This window comes from Oryzias latipes, chromosome 20 (genome assembly GCF_053564925.1).
Source record: "Oryzias latipes strain Hd-rR chromosome 20, Olatipes_Hd-rR_3.1".
Taxonomy (NCBI): domain Eukaryota; kingdom Metazoa; phylum Chordata; class Actinopteri; order Beloniformes; family Adrianichthyidae; genus Oryzias; species Oryzias latipes.
Genome location: NC_136256.1, coordinates 25769251 through 25785671, shown reverse-complemented (window position 1 = coordinate 25785671; position 16421 = coordinate 25769251). Strand labels below are relative to the sequence as shown.

General features: G+C 49.0%; 1 protein-coding gene across 50 annotated transcripts in view; it reads right to left on the bottom strand.

The window, feature by feature from the left end:
* Positions 1-16421, bottom strand: part of scrib (scribble planar cell polarity protein) — a 67410-nt gene that overhangs the window by 14008 nt on the left and 36981 nt on the right. For 6 of the 50 annotated variants that reach the window (XM_078938441.1, XM_078938442.1, XM_023950160.2 and 3 more), the window contains 23 exons: positions 14670-14912; positions 14273-14383; positions 13909-14202; positions 13617-13805; positions 12912-13031; positions 12751-12807; positions 12306-12362; positions 11169-11249; positions 8306-8377; positions 8142-8195; positions 6331-6378; positions 6074-6196; positions 5584-5694; positions 5252-5302; positions 4941-5072; positions 4523-4682; positions 4230-4452; positions 4068-4157; positions 3332-3514; positions 2998-3129; positions 2372-2511; positions 567-604; positions 191-265 (listed from right to left, as the gene is read on the bottom strand). In XM_078938441.1, the coding sequence (XP_078794567.1) occupies positions 191-265; positions 567-604; positions 2372-2511; positions 2998-3129; positions 3332-3514; positions 4068-4157; positions 4230-4452; positions 4523-4682; positions 4941-5072; positions 5252-5302; positions 5584-5694; positions 6074-6196; positions 6331-6378; positions 8142-8195; positions 8306-8377; positions 11169-11249; positions 12306-12362; positions 12751-12807; positions 12912-13031; positions 13617-13805; positions 13909-14202; positions 14273-14383; positions 14670-14912 (2784 nt within the window). The remainder of the gene's footprint in view (positions 1-190; positions 266-566; positions 605-2371; positions 2512-2997; positions 3130-3331; positions 3515-4067; positions 4158-4229; positions 4453-4522; positions 4683-4940; positions 5073-5251; positions 5303-5583; positions 5695-6073; positions 6197-6330; positions 6379-8141; positions 8196-8305; positions 8378-11168; positions 11250-12305; positions 12363-12750; positions 12808-12911; positions 13032-13616; positions 13806-13908; positions 14203-14272; positions 14384-14669; positions 14913-16421) is intronic. The other 44 variants (XM_078938479.1, XM_078938466.1, XM_078938476.1 and 41 more) reach the window with 27 other exon arrangements.

Below are 16421 nucleotides of genomic sequence, written 5' to 3'. Positions count from 1 at the left end.
AGAGGAAAAAAATTGTCTTCAGTTCCCCGGTTAGTTAGCCACACCGCCGACAAGGAGCTTCGCCGAACCACAACTGAGACTGCAATCACACCGATGCATCCGGAGGGACAGACACTGGGCGGGGGGAGAGGCGGGGGGGACGTGGGGGGCTGGGGGCCCCCCCCCCAGATCGTCATGCAGCCAATAATACCTGGATGTCGTAAACGGGTTTGGAAGAAGGAATGGCGGCAAACTGTCGGTAGTCAAACTTCTTGATTGGCGCGGACTGGAAGGATAGCAGAGAGGAATGAGCGGAGGAGGAGACGAGAGGATGGAGGCGAAGGAAACGGGGGGAGAGATGATGGAGGAGGGGGATGGAAAAAGGAGAGGGTCATGATTTTAACCAGCCCGCTGTGGAATTCGATGCGTGCGCTCAAAAGAGCCCGTCTTCATGCTTCCCATTATTGTAAAATCAAGACTGAATATTTGGCTCTCCAACATTTAAACGACGACGTCTCGACTTTAAGGAAAGAAGAACTAAGTCCTGTTAGTCCGACGTGGAAACGTAGAAAGGAAAGGGTTCTTACCAGTCTGCCCGGTGAGGTGAACCCTCGAGGTTTGAGATCTGTCCAAAGAAAAAAGAAAAGATTTATGTCTATGTCTAAGTTAAGACCCGTACACACCGGGACGAATTTCGCGCGCGATATTCGCCGACGTTTAACGCCTCGTGACTAAACAAAGGGCACCAATGTGAGTGTGCACACCAACGCGAAAAACGCCCCGCGTAAAAGCGTCACTTTTTAAAAAACGCCTCGGGTTCGTTTTTTTGGTTTGACGCGCCGCGTCAAAAACTATACGACCAATGAGAACGGCGCTTTTGCACACGTGTCTGGAGCCTCTGAAGTTACAGTAAAACACAACTTGGGGGCGCTCAAACACAAAACTGCATTTCTGAGCACACATACCAGCGAAGAAGATAGACGCCAAGTAGCGTCTACACTGCCGTGAAGAAATAATGACCACCGCGAACCAAGCACCAGTTGGAGCAACTGGTGCTTGAAATATTCATGCTTGAAATATTCATGTTTTCTTTGTATGATTCTGACAAGCGCGTAAATACTTGCTCTCTTCTTCTGAGTGAAAAGCGACTTTAAGAAGCGTAAAGTTGCGCAGCGCCACCTTGTGTACAGGAGTATTTCTGTTTTACATTAATCGCCATCTAATGTCAGCGAATGAAATTGCATGTTCGCTCGGCTCATCGTCAGCGAAAATCGCCTGGGTGTGAACACAAAAAACGTGGCGAAAAACGCTGGCGAATAACGCCTGGCGAATATTCGCCCCGGTGTGTACGGGCCTTTAGGAACAGAAAATTCACACCAACCACTTTCAATGAACGCTAAACCAGATTAACTTCCACCAATCGGAGCCTCAGATCCGGTGGTGGCGTGTGGATGGCGTCCCTCCTTAATTCACAGAAATACCAACCGATTGAAAATTGATCATGAAGGGGAAATCAGTTCCCGGCTGGAATTCTATGACACCAAACCTTACATATATCGGAAAAGAGCTGTGAAAGTAAAAAAGCGATTCAGGATTCGTGAAATTTTCGCCGCTTTGACCACTGTGAGAGCATGCGGCTGTATCGGCAAGTGACTGTATGGCGATTCGTGGATGCCAGTAATTGAACTAGCGTACAGATAAACTGAGCGAGTGTATTCAGGCGCAATGCTGACCGAGCGACCCCACATTTTACAACTGCATGGTTGCAGTCCTAACTGTCACTTGGGGGCGGTAACCTTTCTGGCAGCAGGGCGGGACTTTGATTTTTTTAGAGGTTTTAATTGAAAAGAAACAGAGGATGGAACGTGAATTAAAATGTTTACCACCGACCCACGAGCAAGGAAAGACAGTGCAGCGGGTTTTTTTGTGCTGTCATTTTTCTCAAGTGAAAATCACTGAATCCGTGCATTCGTTAACGTTTTAATCCATCCGCCATTTTACTTCTATTAAAGCCTCTAAAAAAAAAATGAAAGTCCCGCCCCCTGCCTCGCCAATCAGATCAACCAGAAAGGTTACCGCCCCCAAGTGACAAACACACCCCCTGACAAACCCAGCGGGCCCGCAGGAGCGGCGCTCAGTTAGGATTGCAACAGTGCAGAAATGTTGCAACAGTGCAAAATGCCAGGTTGCTCGGTTAGCATTGCACTTGCGTGGTTGTACGGTTCACTCATTCGGTTCCTGAAAACACTCGCTCAGTTGTTTTTGCGCTCGTTCAATTAATGGCAGCCACGAAACGCCATACGACGGCCCGGTGTGAACACCGTACGGCAAAAGAACGCGGGTTCTGGAATAGGCGACACACGCAGCATAGGTTTTAACAGACGTGCATTACCTTCCATAGGTGTGGGGGAGGGCGTCGGGGCAGGGGAGGGGGACTCGGTCAGCTGGTCTAGCGCCCCCCGCTTCTTGCTGTCCCTCGACTTGGCGATGACCATCTGAGCCTTCAGCGCGTCCTGCTCCAAAGACTTCATTCTGTTCAGGAAAACGCCCAGTCAGGGTTTTTTTTTTTTCATAGAAACGGCGCCCCCTCATGGGGGGGGTGGTCTGTGCATCAGTCACGGCTAACTTTGGGTGCTCCTTGTCCTGGTTTGCTGGGGCAAATAATGTTATCATTTAGTTAAAGATTTAAAAGGGTGGGGGGGCATTCCAGGAGAAGGACTACCTCCTGCTCGTAGGTTTACCTTCAGCAGGTAAACAGCCGTTCTGCAGGTTAGTGCGGAGATGAGAGAACAGCGAGGCTCAAAAAAAAACAAAGGAGGTAAGGGGGGGAGGGGGCAGAGACACGGGGGGGGGGGGGGGGGGGGGGGGGCTAAAGGAGTCGGGAGCAAAGTCGTGCAGAAGCGAAGCCCACATGAAAGGTGTTGCTTGAAGGAACTTTCTGGCAAAATAACCCAAAACGGAAGCACCCTGCACACCCCCATGATGCAGTGCCCTGGCGGGAGGGGCTGAGGAGCAGACCTGAGCTGGGGAGGAGCTTCAGAGGAGGAAGTGGGGGGCTGAGGGGTCGCGCCCTGGGCGGCTCTCACTCGGGCCTGATAGAGCCTTTTAGCCAGGTCCTGCTCATACTGTCTAACATCCTCCTCTAGGGGCCTGTGCCCCCACAGGCCACAGGGGGGCGACAGAGGGGAAATCAGGATGGAGGAGGGACACAGAGAGGAGGAAGGAAAGCACACCCACATAAAAAAGAAGGGAGCGGAAGAACTGACAGTTAGGAGACCCAGGAATACGAAAAATGAGAAAGAAACACCAAAGGATTTCAGGTGAGACTAAAACGATTCGTTTTTGTTTTTACCGTGCCGCCCGCCACATGGCCCTCTTCTCCGCCTCCAGAGCCCGTTTCTCTGCGGGGGACAGGTCCTTGTCGGGGGCCACGGCCAGCTCGGGGCTCTGCATGCGGAGCCTCTCGTTGTGCCGCCGTTCTGCCTTTGCCGTGCGGACGGGAGCCGCCGACTCTCCGGGGTAAACTGGGATGAGACTGGCCAAACAAGTCGGGGTTATTTTTATGAAGACGTAAAGAGGCACGTGCTGCGTTCACGCCATTCGCACGTCAAACTCGCGTTGGATGCCTCCGTTTAGACGTGCATCGTCCTAAAACGTGTTGATAAACTCTACATGTAGCTCGTTCAGAACGCCTTTTTTGTTGCTCTTTTTTACTATTTACTAGCGTTTTTCTGCCACCAATAGTGGGAAGAGGCTTGAAATGTAGAAGCGGTGCAAATCTGGCAAATGGCACATTTATTTAGTTTCGCAGCTCTATTCCGATCAATGAAAGACTGGAAAAGCACGATTATTATTTTTCTCCTTCCGTGATCCTGTTTGCAAAGGTTGGCACTTCCATGTTTGGAAAAGGACGTGACCTACACGCCTCTGCCAGATCGGACTCCCTCATGGATCACGGTTCTGTGTTGTCGCGTTTTAGCAGCCAGTTTTAGTGGCGTTTCTATAGACCTTTCACTGAAAGTGGTCGCTGAAACGCAGGTAGACGCGTTTGGTGTGAACGCAGCTTTAAGCTTCTCTCGTCTGTTTACCCCGCCATAGAGTTGGGCCTCTGTTCCAGCCTGAAGCCGTCCACCGGCGAGTTCCTCTCCGGCTCTGCCTTAGCGTCGAACGAGGAAAACCTGCGCGCAGACAGAAGCTGTGGGTCAGCAGGAGATGGACTTAACTCTGCAGATGAAGAAGACGCCTCTCACCCTGAGCCGCTGAGGTGGCTTGGCGGGGTAAAGCTGTAGTTTGGTGCCGGGGAGGCGTGCTGAGGTGGCGAGGAAACGGGCTCGACCTTGTATTCCACTCCATCCAGTAACACCTTCCCCGTGGCTTTCATCTGCGCCACCTGCTTGGCCAGGTCCTCCTCCTCATCGTCTTCGTCCTCGTCGTCCATCAGGTATTCTCTTGCTCTCTGCTCAAATCTTCTCTCTGGTGAACAAATCAAAGACGATTGTAGAAAACAGACGATGCTGGAATGAAGACGGCGTCTGCAGCTGACCTTCTTCTTCTCTCATTTTCTTGAGGTCGTCCTCTCCGACGAGGGAAACTCTGGGTTTGGGTTTGTCGGGAGTCTGCTGATTCACGTCGATCTCAAAGTATTTCTGCCTGTCCCGGAAAGAGCGCTGCTCTGGGCTGTTTTTGTTGCCGGGCGAAGGACTCTAAAGGGGGGGGAGGGCAAACACACAAACCAGGCCGGGTCGGTGAAACCGAGATTTGACACGGCAGGATGAATCGCAGCAGCCAGAAGAAAAAGGGCCCAGATCCAGAAGACATGTCCAAAGGCCACCTTTGTGCCGATTTAAATCCAGAGAAGGTCTGAAAAAAAAGCAGCGAGGACCCCCTCCCCCGGAGCTGTAACACCCACCACCTTTAAAGCCAAGCACACCACAGCCGAGCCGCAGAGGCGGGACTGATACCTGCCGGTTCTGGGTCAGCCTGGAGAGGCGGGGCACCGCTGCCAGGTTCAAATACTCCTCAGAAGACAGGGAGGGCCGGGGGGGGCTGCCCCCCTGACCATCCAAGTCGTCATCAAACACCTCGTTGTGGGGCTGTGGCGGAAAAGGGCCACACGTCAGGAGACGGCTCTCTCATTGGAGCCGGCACCTCCACGTCTCCTCCGGGACGTTACGCTCGCTCATGACTACAAACAGCTTCTCAAAGCTCCACAGGGAGCAGACGTTTGGACCTTCTGGTCCAGTGGGACGTTCCGCTCTGCGACCTCACTCACCTCTGGAGAGGGCTGCTTCGGGTGGAGGTTGTTCCTCACGCCGTTCGGGTCCTGTGGGCGGAGCAGGATACGGTGTGAGTGAATCAAAGGTTCGGAGCGGACCTCGGAACAAATGTGAGCGTAAGTGCATGAGCCACGCATGGATGGACCAGCGGAGACGACACCAGATGGAGCGAAAGCATTCCACAATTCACAGCACAGGCCCCCCCTGACAAGACGCAGGCGTGATTAAGGACTGGCATGTGATTGGGGGTGGGGTGGGGGGGTGGCGGGGCGAGACCAACCAGTCAGAACAGCATGCTTGGGTTATAGTCCGGGGCAGCGCGGCCTACCTGCGGCGGCTCCAGCACTGCCAGCGAGCGCGGCACGGCGGCAAACGCCTTGTATGCCTGCTTGACATTCATTGGAAACTCATCGGGCGAAGTGGGGGAGGGGGCGCGAGGCTGCAGGGGTGGGTGGAGGAGTTATGGAAGGTTGGGAGAGATCGGGATGTGTAGGAGAGGAGGTGAAGACGGACAGACACGGAGGAGAGGGAATGAGAAAAACCAGCAGGACAGGAAGAAAACAGGTGAGCAGGATGGCTGCTGGTTTCTGCAGGGGGGGGGACAGGTGTGGCACGTTTTTGTGTCTGAGCACATCTAAGCAGCTATCAGACCGGCCTCCAATGTTTCATCTGCCTACATTCTGTTTTCTGCAGGTGTGCCGCAGGTACGACGAACACCTGAACGGACCGGGCGCCTCGTTTCTGTGAGTGTCATCTGACCGCGGCCCCCTTCGGTGTTGGGGGGCCGGGCCGCTCTATGAGGAGGTGAGGGGTCTTACAGAGGTCTGGGAGTTGAAGGGGGAGGGGTCATGCTGGAATGGGTTCGGGCTGTGTCCGTCTGGCGTGGACGGGGAGGCGCCTGGCCGCACGCGCCCCACTGGCTGGATGGCGCCGGGTCGAGTCTGGAAGCAGAGGAGGAGACTTTGGTTAGCGGGAGTGAAGGTGGGGGCGAGTCTGGACTGGAACGGCGGCTCGGGCGTGAAAGAGGTCGATCGAAACAAATCCTCTTTGACGTTTCTGCTCTGACGAGACTCACTGATGACGGGGGGCTGTCCTTGGCGTTGGGGGAGAAATTAATGTTTGCCTGCAAAGAAAGTGTAAACCTGTGACAAACGCTCGGATCTCAACTCTCAGAACTTTGTTAGGAGGAGCCAACATAAAGACTAAAGAAAAGGATCACAGCAGGAGAATAGAACTGCAGTTCCTTTAACCATTGTGCTATCTTATGGGGTCCAGATGACCCCACCCTTACATGGACGTGTTATCCCTACCTGGATAAAGGTGGAGAGGATTTCATGTAATCCATGGACACCAATGAAGATCACAATCCATTGAAGAAAAAAGGTTCTTGTGGGGTCATCTGGACCCCACAAGACAGCACAAGGGTTAAAGAAATTCTGTTTAAAATGCTGAAAGCAGTGCTTTTAATAATCATTCAAAAGCTGCTGCCACCAGACTGCTGTATAAGGAGCAGGACATAAAACAGATTTTTTATTTCAGATACGATCAAGATAGAATAAAATCCTCTAAGTCACCACCAGGTGGTGCTAGAGAGCTAGATTTGATGTTTAATGTTTTACAACTGTGGCCCCCAATGTCTGGACAGTTGGTCCCTGGAGGAAAAGAAAAAACACCACCTACATAGCTTACATTTTATTTCTAATCTGATTCTACCGGATGTCTTATTTTGGGAAAGCGACTGGATTCTCTCCACTACATCAGACTCATTCTTGACGCATGTCACGTCTCGGTCAAAAATCCATCCGCTACGCTGTAAAGCGGCTGTGTTTTTTTTGGTATTTATCCTCACTTAAATAATCGGAAGAGGCTGAAGTTGGCGTCTGACTTTTTAGCCCCCCCTAAATGGAAAAATCTATATCACACTTGAATATGGTTCCTACACAAAATTTAAATTATAAATGGTTTAAATCCGCTGCAGGGAAAAATACAGTTTGACACTAAAAGGTTGGAGACCCCCGCTTTACAAGTCCACTTCTGTCTATATTTCTGTTTATTATAGTTCCTATAAATGTCTAAATAAACACTGTGGTCTAAAATGAGGTTGGGTTGATCTGTTGAGGATTTGTTGCATAAAAAAAGTTGACAACTTCTCTTCTAAATTGCTTTACCCTATTTTTCAACCCCTTTTGCACTAGAGCTTTAGCTCCAGAGTTGACTTTCTTTTAAGTAATGTAAGTCTTCAACCGTTTACGCAATTAACATAACCGCTTTGCGTAAGTAGCACTAGCTTCCACTAGCACTAGCTACATCACATCAGTAATGTGCTGCATATGGGCGTTACGGTACATCAGAGTGTTTGTTATTTAGGAGTCACCGGCGACATCTAAGACATAAAAAAAGGGTTAAAGTATGTGGAATAGGAAGCCACAAGAGAAATGTACAAATCCCAAATGGCGGATAATCTTGTAAAACGGAAGTGGGTGGTCTTAAAAACTTTCTCTGGCATCCAAGAAAATCTGAGGTGAAAAGAATCTTGTGTCTACGACTTTAGACGTTTTGTGTCATAACTGACCACATGGGGGCGTAATAGAGGCAGATATTGCTCATTCATTAATTTTCTATGACGAGAAAGTTGCACGAAAAAAGTTCCCATTAGATAAACAATAAGTCCAAATGCCACCAAAAGTAGTTAGAGCTGCCTATTCCTCCTGGAGATCTAAGAACTACAGGGGAAATCATTTAGAAAACTGTTGAAGAAGCAGAGTTTTGAAAAACACCTCCACTCTGTAACGGAAGCGCATCCACGGCAAAGCAGCGCATGCTTTTCAGCTGCTCAGCCATTTCAACTCCAGGCCAGAGCAGAGGGGGCTGCGAGCCCCCACTTACAAAGCGGGTCTCCCTGCCTGCACACAGGGAGCTGCTGGAGGAGTGGTGGCTGGGCTGAGAGCGGGAGGAGAGTCGACAGGTCAGCTGCCGGAGAGAGCCGGATGGGACTCGCGGAAAAGGATGGAAAAGGTGGAAGGGAGAAAAGCGGAGGGGGCGGGGCTCACCGGCTGGAAGCTGGGCGAGTACGGCGCCTCCCTGACGGGGCTGTCCGTTCGGGTGTAATCGGAGGAGGGCGCCTGGAAAAAAAGCAGAAGTGAAAACATGAAAAGAAAAGAAGAAAACGAGTAACGAGTTAGTTCCCCTCCGTTAAAACACTACTCGTGGTGCACATGCTGCAGGGGGGGGGGTTATTTGGTCCAGCTGGGGCGCCTCAGAAAGTCTGTGCTCACAGCAAAACCATGCAGCCTTTGATGAAAAGTGAAGTCCTGGTTTCAACCTCGGGGGTAACGTCTGGTGAACGCGACATGCAGCCTCCACGCCAAACGCAGGCAGAGGGCTTGCCTTGTTGAACAGCCAGGGCTGCAGCTGGCCCTGCCGGCCGTAGCCCACAGGAGGCCCCGACAGGATCTGCTCTCCGGGAGGAAGAGCCTTTCCCCTGCGATTAGCCACTAAGAAGGGGTTTTCTTTGAAGCACATGGGCTGCGAGTCCACCAAGCATTCCTCCTCCTCCTCTTCCTCCTCCTGGTCCAGACAGACTGTTGAATCAAAAGCTGACGTGGAGCTGCCGCTGTCACTGGTAGCTACCTGGGGTCCATGGGGATAACTGCTGCCGGGCCGCAGGCCACAGCTCGGGGGGTTTAAGGGGACTCTGCTCTCAGCCTGCAGCGGCGCCTCCATGACAGAATGAGAGAACTAAGCAGGAGCAGAGGAGAGATGGAGGAGAAGCTACAACCAGAACCACAAAAAAGGAGCTGAAACGATGGGAAACAGACGGAAAAAGGTTGCTTTGTCCTTTTAAAATGGCAAACTGCAGGCCTCGAGGGCCAACGTCCTACTGGTTTTTGTAAGAACCCCGCCCCTCCTGCTGCGGGTTACCTGGATCAGGCGTGTTCTGCCAGTAAGAAGCTTCAGTGGAAGGTTAGTTGGAAAACATGTGGGACTCCGGCCCGAATCCTTGAGTTTGACACCCCTGAGTTTATGGTTTGGAATAAAATGCTGTCTGATTTCACATAAATCTGTGAACATGTAACCATGGCAACATGGATGAATTTACACCGCTATGTCTGATGGTGTGATCAAGCAAAAATAATTCAAGTTTCAAAACAAATCCAAGGACAAAGGAGAAAAGACACAGACTGTATCTGAGAACTGGACTGAGTGGCTCCTCCCCCCTGGCGTTCCAAACAGGAAGTGGCTCCAAAAGCCGAAGTCCCAAAGACTTCTATAGAGGAACAGCTGTTACTCAGTCACTCTGTTGGTCAGAATCAACATTCTTGCTCTGCTATCTTTTTAACATGTTCTTGCTAATCCCGTTTTATTTAAACATTTTTTATTCAAGTTATTCAGTTTAAAAACCGGCCAATCAGATGCCTCAATGAATGTGGGTGGGGCCTGCTGGCCCCCCACGTCCAACATTCAAAACGTTTCATTTAAGGTTTCTCCAGGCCCCGCTTTCAAGTAGTAGGGGGAGAGGACTTCCAACAAGCTCACTCCTCCTTAATGAGAGGGGTTGCCATAGAAACGTAGACTCCGACTGAACCAGAACGATCACTCCTTACTGACGACGTCTGGCACCAACACGGCGGTGTCTCTATCCCCCCAAAAAAGGGCGACTGAATTGACTTCATTTGGTTGGAGCCAGAAGAAAGACATTTTTTAATGGATGACGTCACACTCAGTCCAGTTCTCATTTACAGTCGATGGAAAGACAGGAAGAAATGAATAAAAAAAAACCTGATATTGATAAAGTTTAGCTGGTAAATCTCACACAAACTATAAATATAAATGAAAAAACTCCTGTTTGGAAAAAGATGGGCGTCTTTGCTATGAATAACCTTTATCAGCCCTCCTTCACAAACACCACCTTCCACAGAGGTGACCCAAATGCAGGACGAACGCCATTTAGACAAAGCAGCTCTGCTCCGCACGCTGACGATGAGGACTGGTGGTGTGATGAAGGTCAGGGGTTAAAATGCAGACTCTGAGGGACAGCTGGGCAACGTGGACCGAGCTGCTCAACCAAACACTTTACTGACCCAAACGATTCCCATCCAAGGCATTCAGTTTTGAGCTCAGCCCGACGCAAGGTTAGAAAGCGGGACTGAACTTTCGGGAGAACAGCCGGACAAAGCCAGAGAGGCACATCGGGATGACGTTTTTAGTGTCTCGCTGTAAGTCACAGAGCTCTGAACAGAAACACAGCAAACCTGCAGGGATTTCTACCTCCTCAGAGTCCCACATTTCACCGTAGCTGGAAGGCTATTCTGGTCTGTCAGACACAAGCATGAACAGCTGCACACGACACAAACGGTGAAGTTCTAACCCTGAAGCCACACATGAGCACTAAGACCTTTAAAATAGCCTTTTGAATAAAAGTACAGAACAGGAAAGTTTTACACCAGAAGAACGATGGAGGAAACTCACTGCTTTAGATCCACCAAACGGCTCCACGCGGGACGCTGAGAGCTTCAACTGAACCCCCCACCTCAGCTGATGGCCCTCCCACACGGGGGGGTCTGTCCAACTCCGAGCCAGATGCCAGTTTAAAATATCCCCGACAGCTCCATGGCGGGCAGCTGTCCCCCACCCCTTGACCCTCACAGACCTTCACTGATTTATATTTTTATTAAATGAAATCATTTCCCTTCATTATTTGTTCTTGGTTATTTTCTTGCTTAGTTTTTCTTTTTTTCTTTAAAATAAATTCTCCCCGTTCCTCCACTTCACCGGTCCCACGATCTGAATCTATTTTGAGCTCGGAGGCCCCCCAGCTCGGGTCACGTTAGCAGCCCGATAAGAGTCTTTCTTTTGAAACGCAGAACACCCCCCCCCCGTGGACGTGGGGAAGAAAGCTGGAGTCAGGCTCACCCTGTTGACTTTCTGCAGGCTGGTGGTGGGCAGGGCAGCCAGCGTTTTGTAGTCCAGCTTCAAAGGTCCGCTGCTGATATTCTGTTGGACAATGAACAGACAAGAAGTCAGAAAAGGCATCATCGTTTCAGATCATTAAAAGAAGTTGTGTCAGCGGGGAGAAAAAAACAGGCATTTTTAGCGTTGGAGGGCATCAGGATAGGAGCTGCAGGTTCATTTATGACTAATATATAAAGGGTGATTGTTTTAAATCAAGCCTTTACTGTGTTTCATAGTCAGCCTTCAATTGTTAAACCTCTAGAAAAGGCGACAATTTTAACCTTTTAACTCCCTTTTTGAGTCCTCAGTATGCCCACTTTTATGTCTGTCATAGTCCCTTCAGGTTTTTCTATTTCTTCTGAATTCGATCTGAGGAGATTTATTTTGAGTCTATGTTGAATATCTTAGAGCTAAAGAGAGTCCAGATGCAAAAAAAATAAACCTCTAAACTGAAGAAAAATATGATAAATATTTACAGATCTCAGAGCGTCTAGAGCCTCAAAGACCCACTCTGTTAAAAATTGTGGTTTTTTTTTTATTTTTTCTGACGTTGGAGGACATTTATAAAGAAAATTAAGATTAAAAGTGCATTTCCAGCATCTCTTTATAGAATTAGTCATCAATCAGGAGCAGACGAGAAAATGCATTTGTGACGTTTAAAATACGCTGGGTGGGCCACGAACTCCCTGCTCCGCTCCATTTTCCTCGTCTGACCTGACGTCAGGGGGTGCGTCAGGGGCTGTAAGCTAGTGGGAGGGCATGTAAACACAGAGCTCTGAGCAACAGCGAGGGCGGTGGGATTGCTTCACGCCAGTGGTCCCGCCCACAACTCGGACGCGGAACGAACTCCTGCTGCTGCAGAAACTATGTCCTAGAAAACTACTTTTTATTTTTTTTTATTTTGGCCTAAAACGGCATGAAGACACTTGAAGACACTTTTAAAACAGATCAAAGATGATCAGAGTGGGTTTTAGGGTGTTTTTCTACGACAGATCTTTGTTTAAAATGATGATTGGATCGCTGCCTTCTCTTTTGTCAGTGACTAAAACGCAGCACAGACTAGTCGGATCTGGCCGTCTCCCGGCACGAGTGTCTCACCTCCGTCTCCTCCTCGAGCAGGCGTGTCGCCTCCTCGCGCTCCAAGCGCATTCGCTCCTTCACAATGACAGGAAAGGGGCAGCACAGAAAGGAAGACAGCCGACCACACAAGACGGTGGAAAAAGAAACAAAAGACAGGATTCAGAGCAGAGGAACGCGTACGGAGGATGAGGAGCAGCGGCGAGGAAGACGGAGGAGCAGACAACGAAGAGAGAAAGGATAGAACCCGCACACATTAAACAGAAGTCCGCTCATTTTACTGTTGAAGCAAAAAAGGCATGCAAGCTGGAACTGATCTTTCAAACCATACGTGCAGAGGAGGAGCTTCATTCATGCGCTCATAGACTGATTGAGACCGCTTGACTTTATTTTCTATTTCAAATCAACTTTCCCTCATTTTTTTAATCCTACTGTCGCGATGGGGACGTGTTTTAAGTCTACTCACCACTTTCTCCATCTCTTCTCGCTCCCACTGTGACGTCTCTCTCACCATCTCAGATTCCTGCAGGAAAAGGCTGGTCAACAACAGCATGTTGGCCCCGCCCATCCCAGAGGAACCGCACAGCTAAAGCCAAAGTCTTTGTAAAAAAAATAAACTTGCATCACCTTCTGTAAAATGTCCATCTCCTCTGGGCTCAGCTCCCGGTCGATGGAGGAGATGCTCTCGATGCTGTTCTTGCGTACGATTCCTGTGGCAAACGGGTTTGCGATGATCCCAGGAGACGCCTGCAACAAACCGCAATTTCCTTTAAAACTGACGATAATTCAAATTTTACATCATCACAAATCAATATTAAGCTTAAAATCAGTAAACACTGAACACAACAAAACTAAAGGTTTGTGGCTTTGGAAGAACATCAGTTTTTTTCATTTTTTATTCACAATGCTTTAACTTTTTCGAGAAGCTTTGATCAGAGAGAAGCTGTCCTGCAGCGGCTGCTCGTTTGGGTTTTTCCTCGTTTTCAGGTCAACTTCAAAATTATTTTCATTGACAGAATAAAAAGATGTTTACCAAGTCATGAAACTGTCATGAAAACTCAATGACTGATTCACAAGAACAGGATAAAAGTTTTAATTAAACTTTAATAAAAACTCAACAGAAAAGCTGTTTTGTTACCTAAAGATATCTAAGAAATTGATATAAATGAGCATTTATACATAGATATTTTGGGGTTTTTAAGCCCTTTAAGACTCTCGTGTTGAATCCACGGCCCAAGGAGGAGCTAATCTTCATCTAATTTGTCAAAAATGAGAGTACATTCTCAGAATCGTTGCTTTACTCAAATATCTTTCCGCAGAAGCCTGTCTCACCTCCACAGCAGCCACCTTGCGTGGGTCGAAGCCGTCACACACCAGCACAACCAAAGAGTCCCCGACCGCCCGGAGGACCCGCACCGCCTCCGTGTGGGTCATTCCCAGGAGGCTGTGGTTGTTCACCTCCAGGATCCGCATCCCGACCTGCAGTCTTCCGTCTCTGGCTGCAGCTCCTGTCGAGCTGACCTGAGGAGTACGGCCACAGCACGCTCACACTTCTCCATAATCCAGTAATCTACGCTCAAGAGTCAGATGAGCAGAGATCTGATGCTTTAGACGGTGGAAGAACCTTGGAAATAAAGATGCCCTCATCTGTGGGGTCGAAGGGGTTTCCGGCGTGCCCCTTGGCTCCCCCCCGAATGCTGATGCCGAGCTTCTCTCCTGGCTGCTTCTGGATGAAGATTTCCTCCATCCCAGGGGGCGAGGGGTCCCTCCGCACCAGCATCCGAATCTCCTGCTTGTTGGCCAGCAGGGCGCGCACGGCCTCCTGGTGTGTGGCGTGCCGCAGGTCGGTGGAGTTCACCTCCAATATCCTGTCGCCAACGCGCAGTCCGCTCTGACACGCCAGACCGTGAGGAATGACCTGAGGACGAGAAGCGGGACGAGTGAGACGCCGTCAAACGAGCCGACGAGGCGCGTGTTCGCAGCGGTACCTTTGAGATGAAGACCCCGGGCTCGTTTATGCCGAAAGGATGGCTGGCGTGATCGCTGCCGCCGACGATGCTCAGGCCCAGAGGGCCTCCCGACTTCACCAGGGTCACTTCCTGTTTGGATCAGACACTTGTGTTGGCAAATGTTTCAAGACCCAAAACGGCACACGTAAGACATCTGTCTAGTTTTTCAGGAACACAAACATGTGTCTCCAGACAACAACCTAAAGGATGTTCACCACACCAAGCCTTCATACCATGCACCATCTTCTCTGGAGCTGGACAGCATGAAGAATAAGCCATGAGTCACATGAGGTCAAACTGAGGATTCTGATCAGGTTCACACAGCTCTGTCCACACAGTGTAAAAAAAAACAGTTCAGCGGTCCTCCTGATCTCACCTCGATGGGGTACTCGTCCTCCATCCGGCCCGAATGGTTCCCCTGGAAGCCGTCTTCCTCCTGGTCCGGAGAATCTGACGGCTCTGGAGGCGGAGGTGAGTGGGAGCGCGCCCGATTCTGACCTGGAGAGCCCGCTGGTGCATTCGGGTCTCGCTCCACCAGTAGTGTAATGGTGGGGGAGGTGCCGGTAAGCAGAGCTACTGCCTGGTCATGCCTGGCCTCTGTCATGTCTACACCATTGATCTGGATCAACAGCAGAACCAACCAGGAAGACTCAAGAGATGCAAACACCAGCCTGTCCACTTAATGCACGTCGTCAACTCAAGGTTTCAGATTTTGTGAAAGCGACACGGCGAGCACGGTTAGTTGAGGAAACATCTAGAGCACCTTTGGGGAGAAAGACAGAGGGCTGCTGCAGGAGGTTCACTTTAGGAGGAAAGAGCAAGCAAGCAGGAATCTATATTTAAAAACACTCCTAAAAACCTCAATATTTATATTTTTTATTATTTATTTATTTATTATTACTTTTTCCAGCCTTTCCTGCATTTGTTTACATAAAACCACCAATGGAAGTGATTGGCTCCTAAATAAGCTTGATGATAACCAAGACTTATAAATGCCAAACATTAGAACTTGTTGTGTGGTCTGCAGGCGCTACTCGCTGCCCCCTTGTGGCCTGTCTGCACTGGCAGAATTGCTGCCTCACTTTGCCCATCTGCCCCTCCCACCCTGGCTGCAGGTGACAAATTCATATAAAAAACTTTTCCTTAAATGCCGGCTGGCTGATCTACGTTATTTTTACAAGAATTGGCAAAAGTTCACTTTTGGGTTTCCTTGCCAACAGAGTTTTTTTGTTAACCACACCCACATTTTTAATATGTGTGTCATATCATTTGGTTAAGCTTGAGCCAAAGACTCATGTAGTAAAATTTCACAATAGTCTGATAAAAATAGAGAGAATTTCAATTGATGCTATGGCAGAGAAACTGATTTGTTATCGTAGCTCCAAAAACTAAAATAAACAACAGTAACATGGGCCACTTTTTTGAGCTCATAGTTTAAAATCTACAAAACTCCAATGTTTGTTTTTTTTATGCTTGAGGAGTTCTGAGGTGATTTTATATTAATTCAGGATGGGGGGAAGTCAAAGGTCAACAAACTTTGGTTGTTGCAGACTTAACCTGGTGGAGTGTGTGTGAAATTTTGTGAAAATCGCTACAATAAAAGTATTTTCTCATATTGTGCTAAAATGTAAAAATCGCCAAGCCATCCCTGTGGCCATACCATAGTAAATCCAAAACTTCCTGTGGATATCCCCAACACATGAGTGTTGGCTTTGTTAGTGGATTTTGAACTATTGTTTTTGAGATTTTGACGGTTTCTCCTGCTGTGATGTCATCTCTGTTTGGGGGGGTTGTTGGTCACTGTGCTCAAATTCATTTTCACCGGGTGCTAGCTGTGTGTAAACTCTGGTACGTTTTTGTTTTTTGCTCAGAGTAAGAATTGCAGAATCAGTCTGGTTCTTTTCCAGACCAGGACTGCGGCAGGAAAGAATAAAACCTGGAGTTTAAGGATCTGTAGTTTTATCTCTAACCACATATAAAAGCAGGCCTACAAATAAAGTGATACAAGGCTTTTTGTTGCATTCTGAAATGTGAAACCACATTTATGCACATAAAGCTGGATACTTCTCTACTGCAAGAGTAAATAACCAGTAAAAAAAAAAGAACCTTTAGTGTATTTGGACTCATA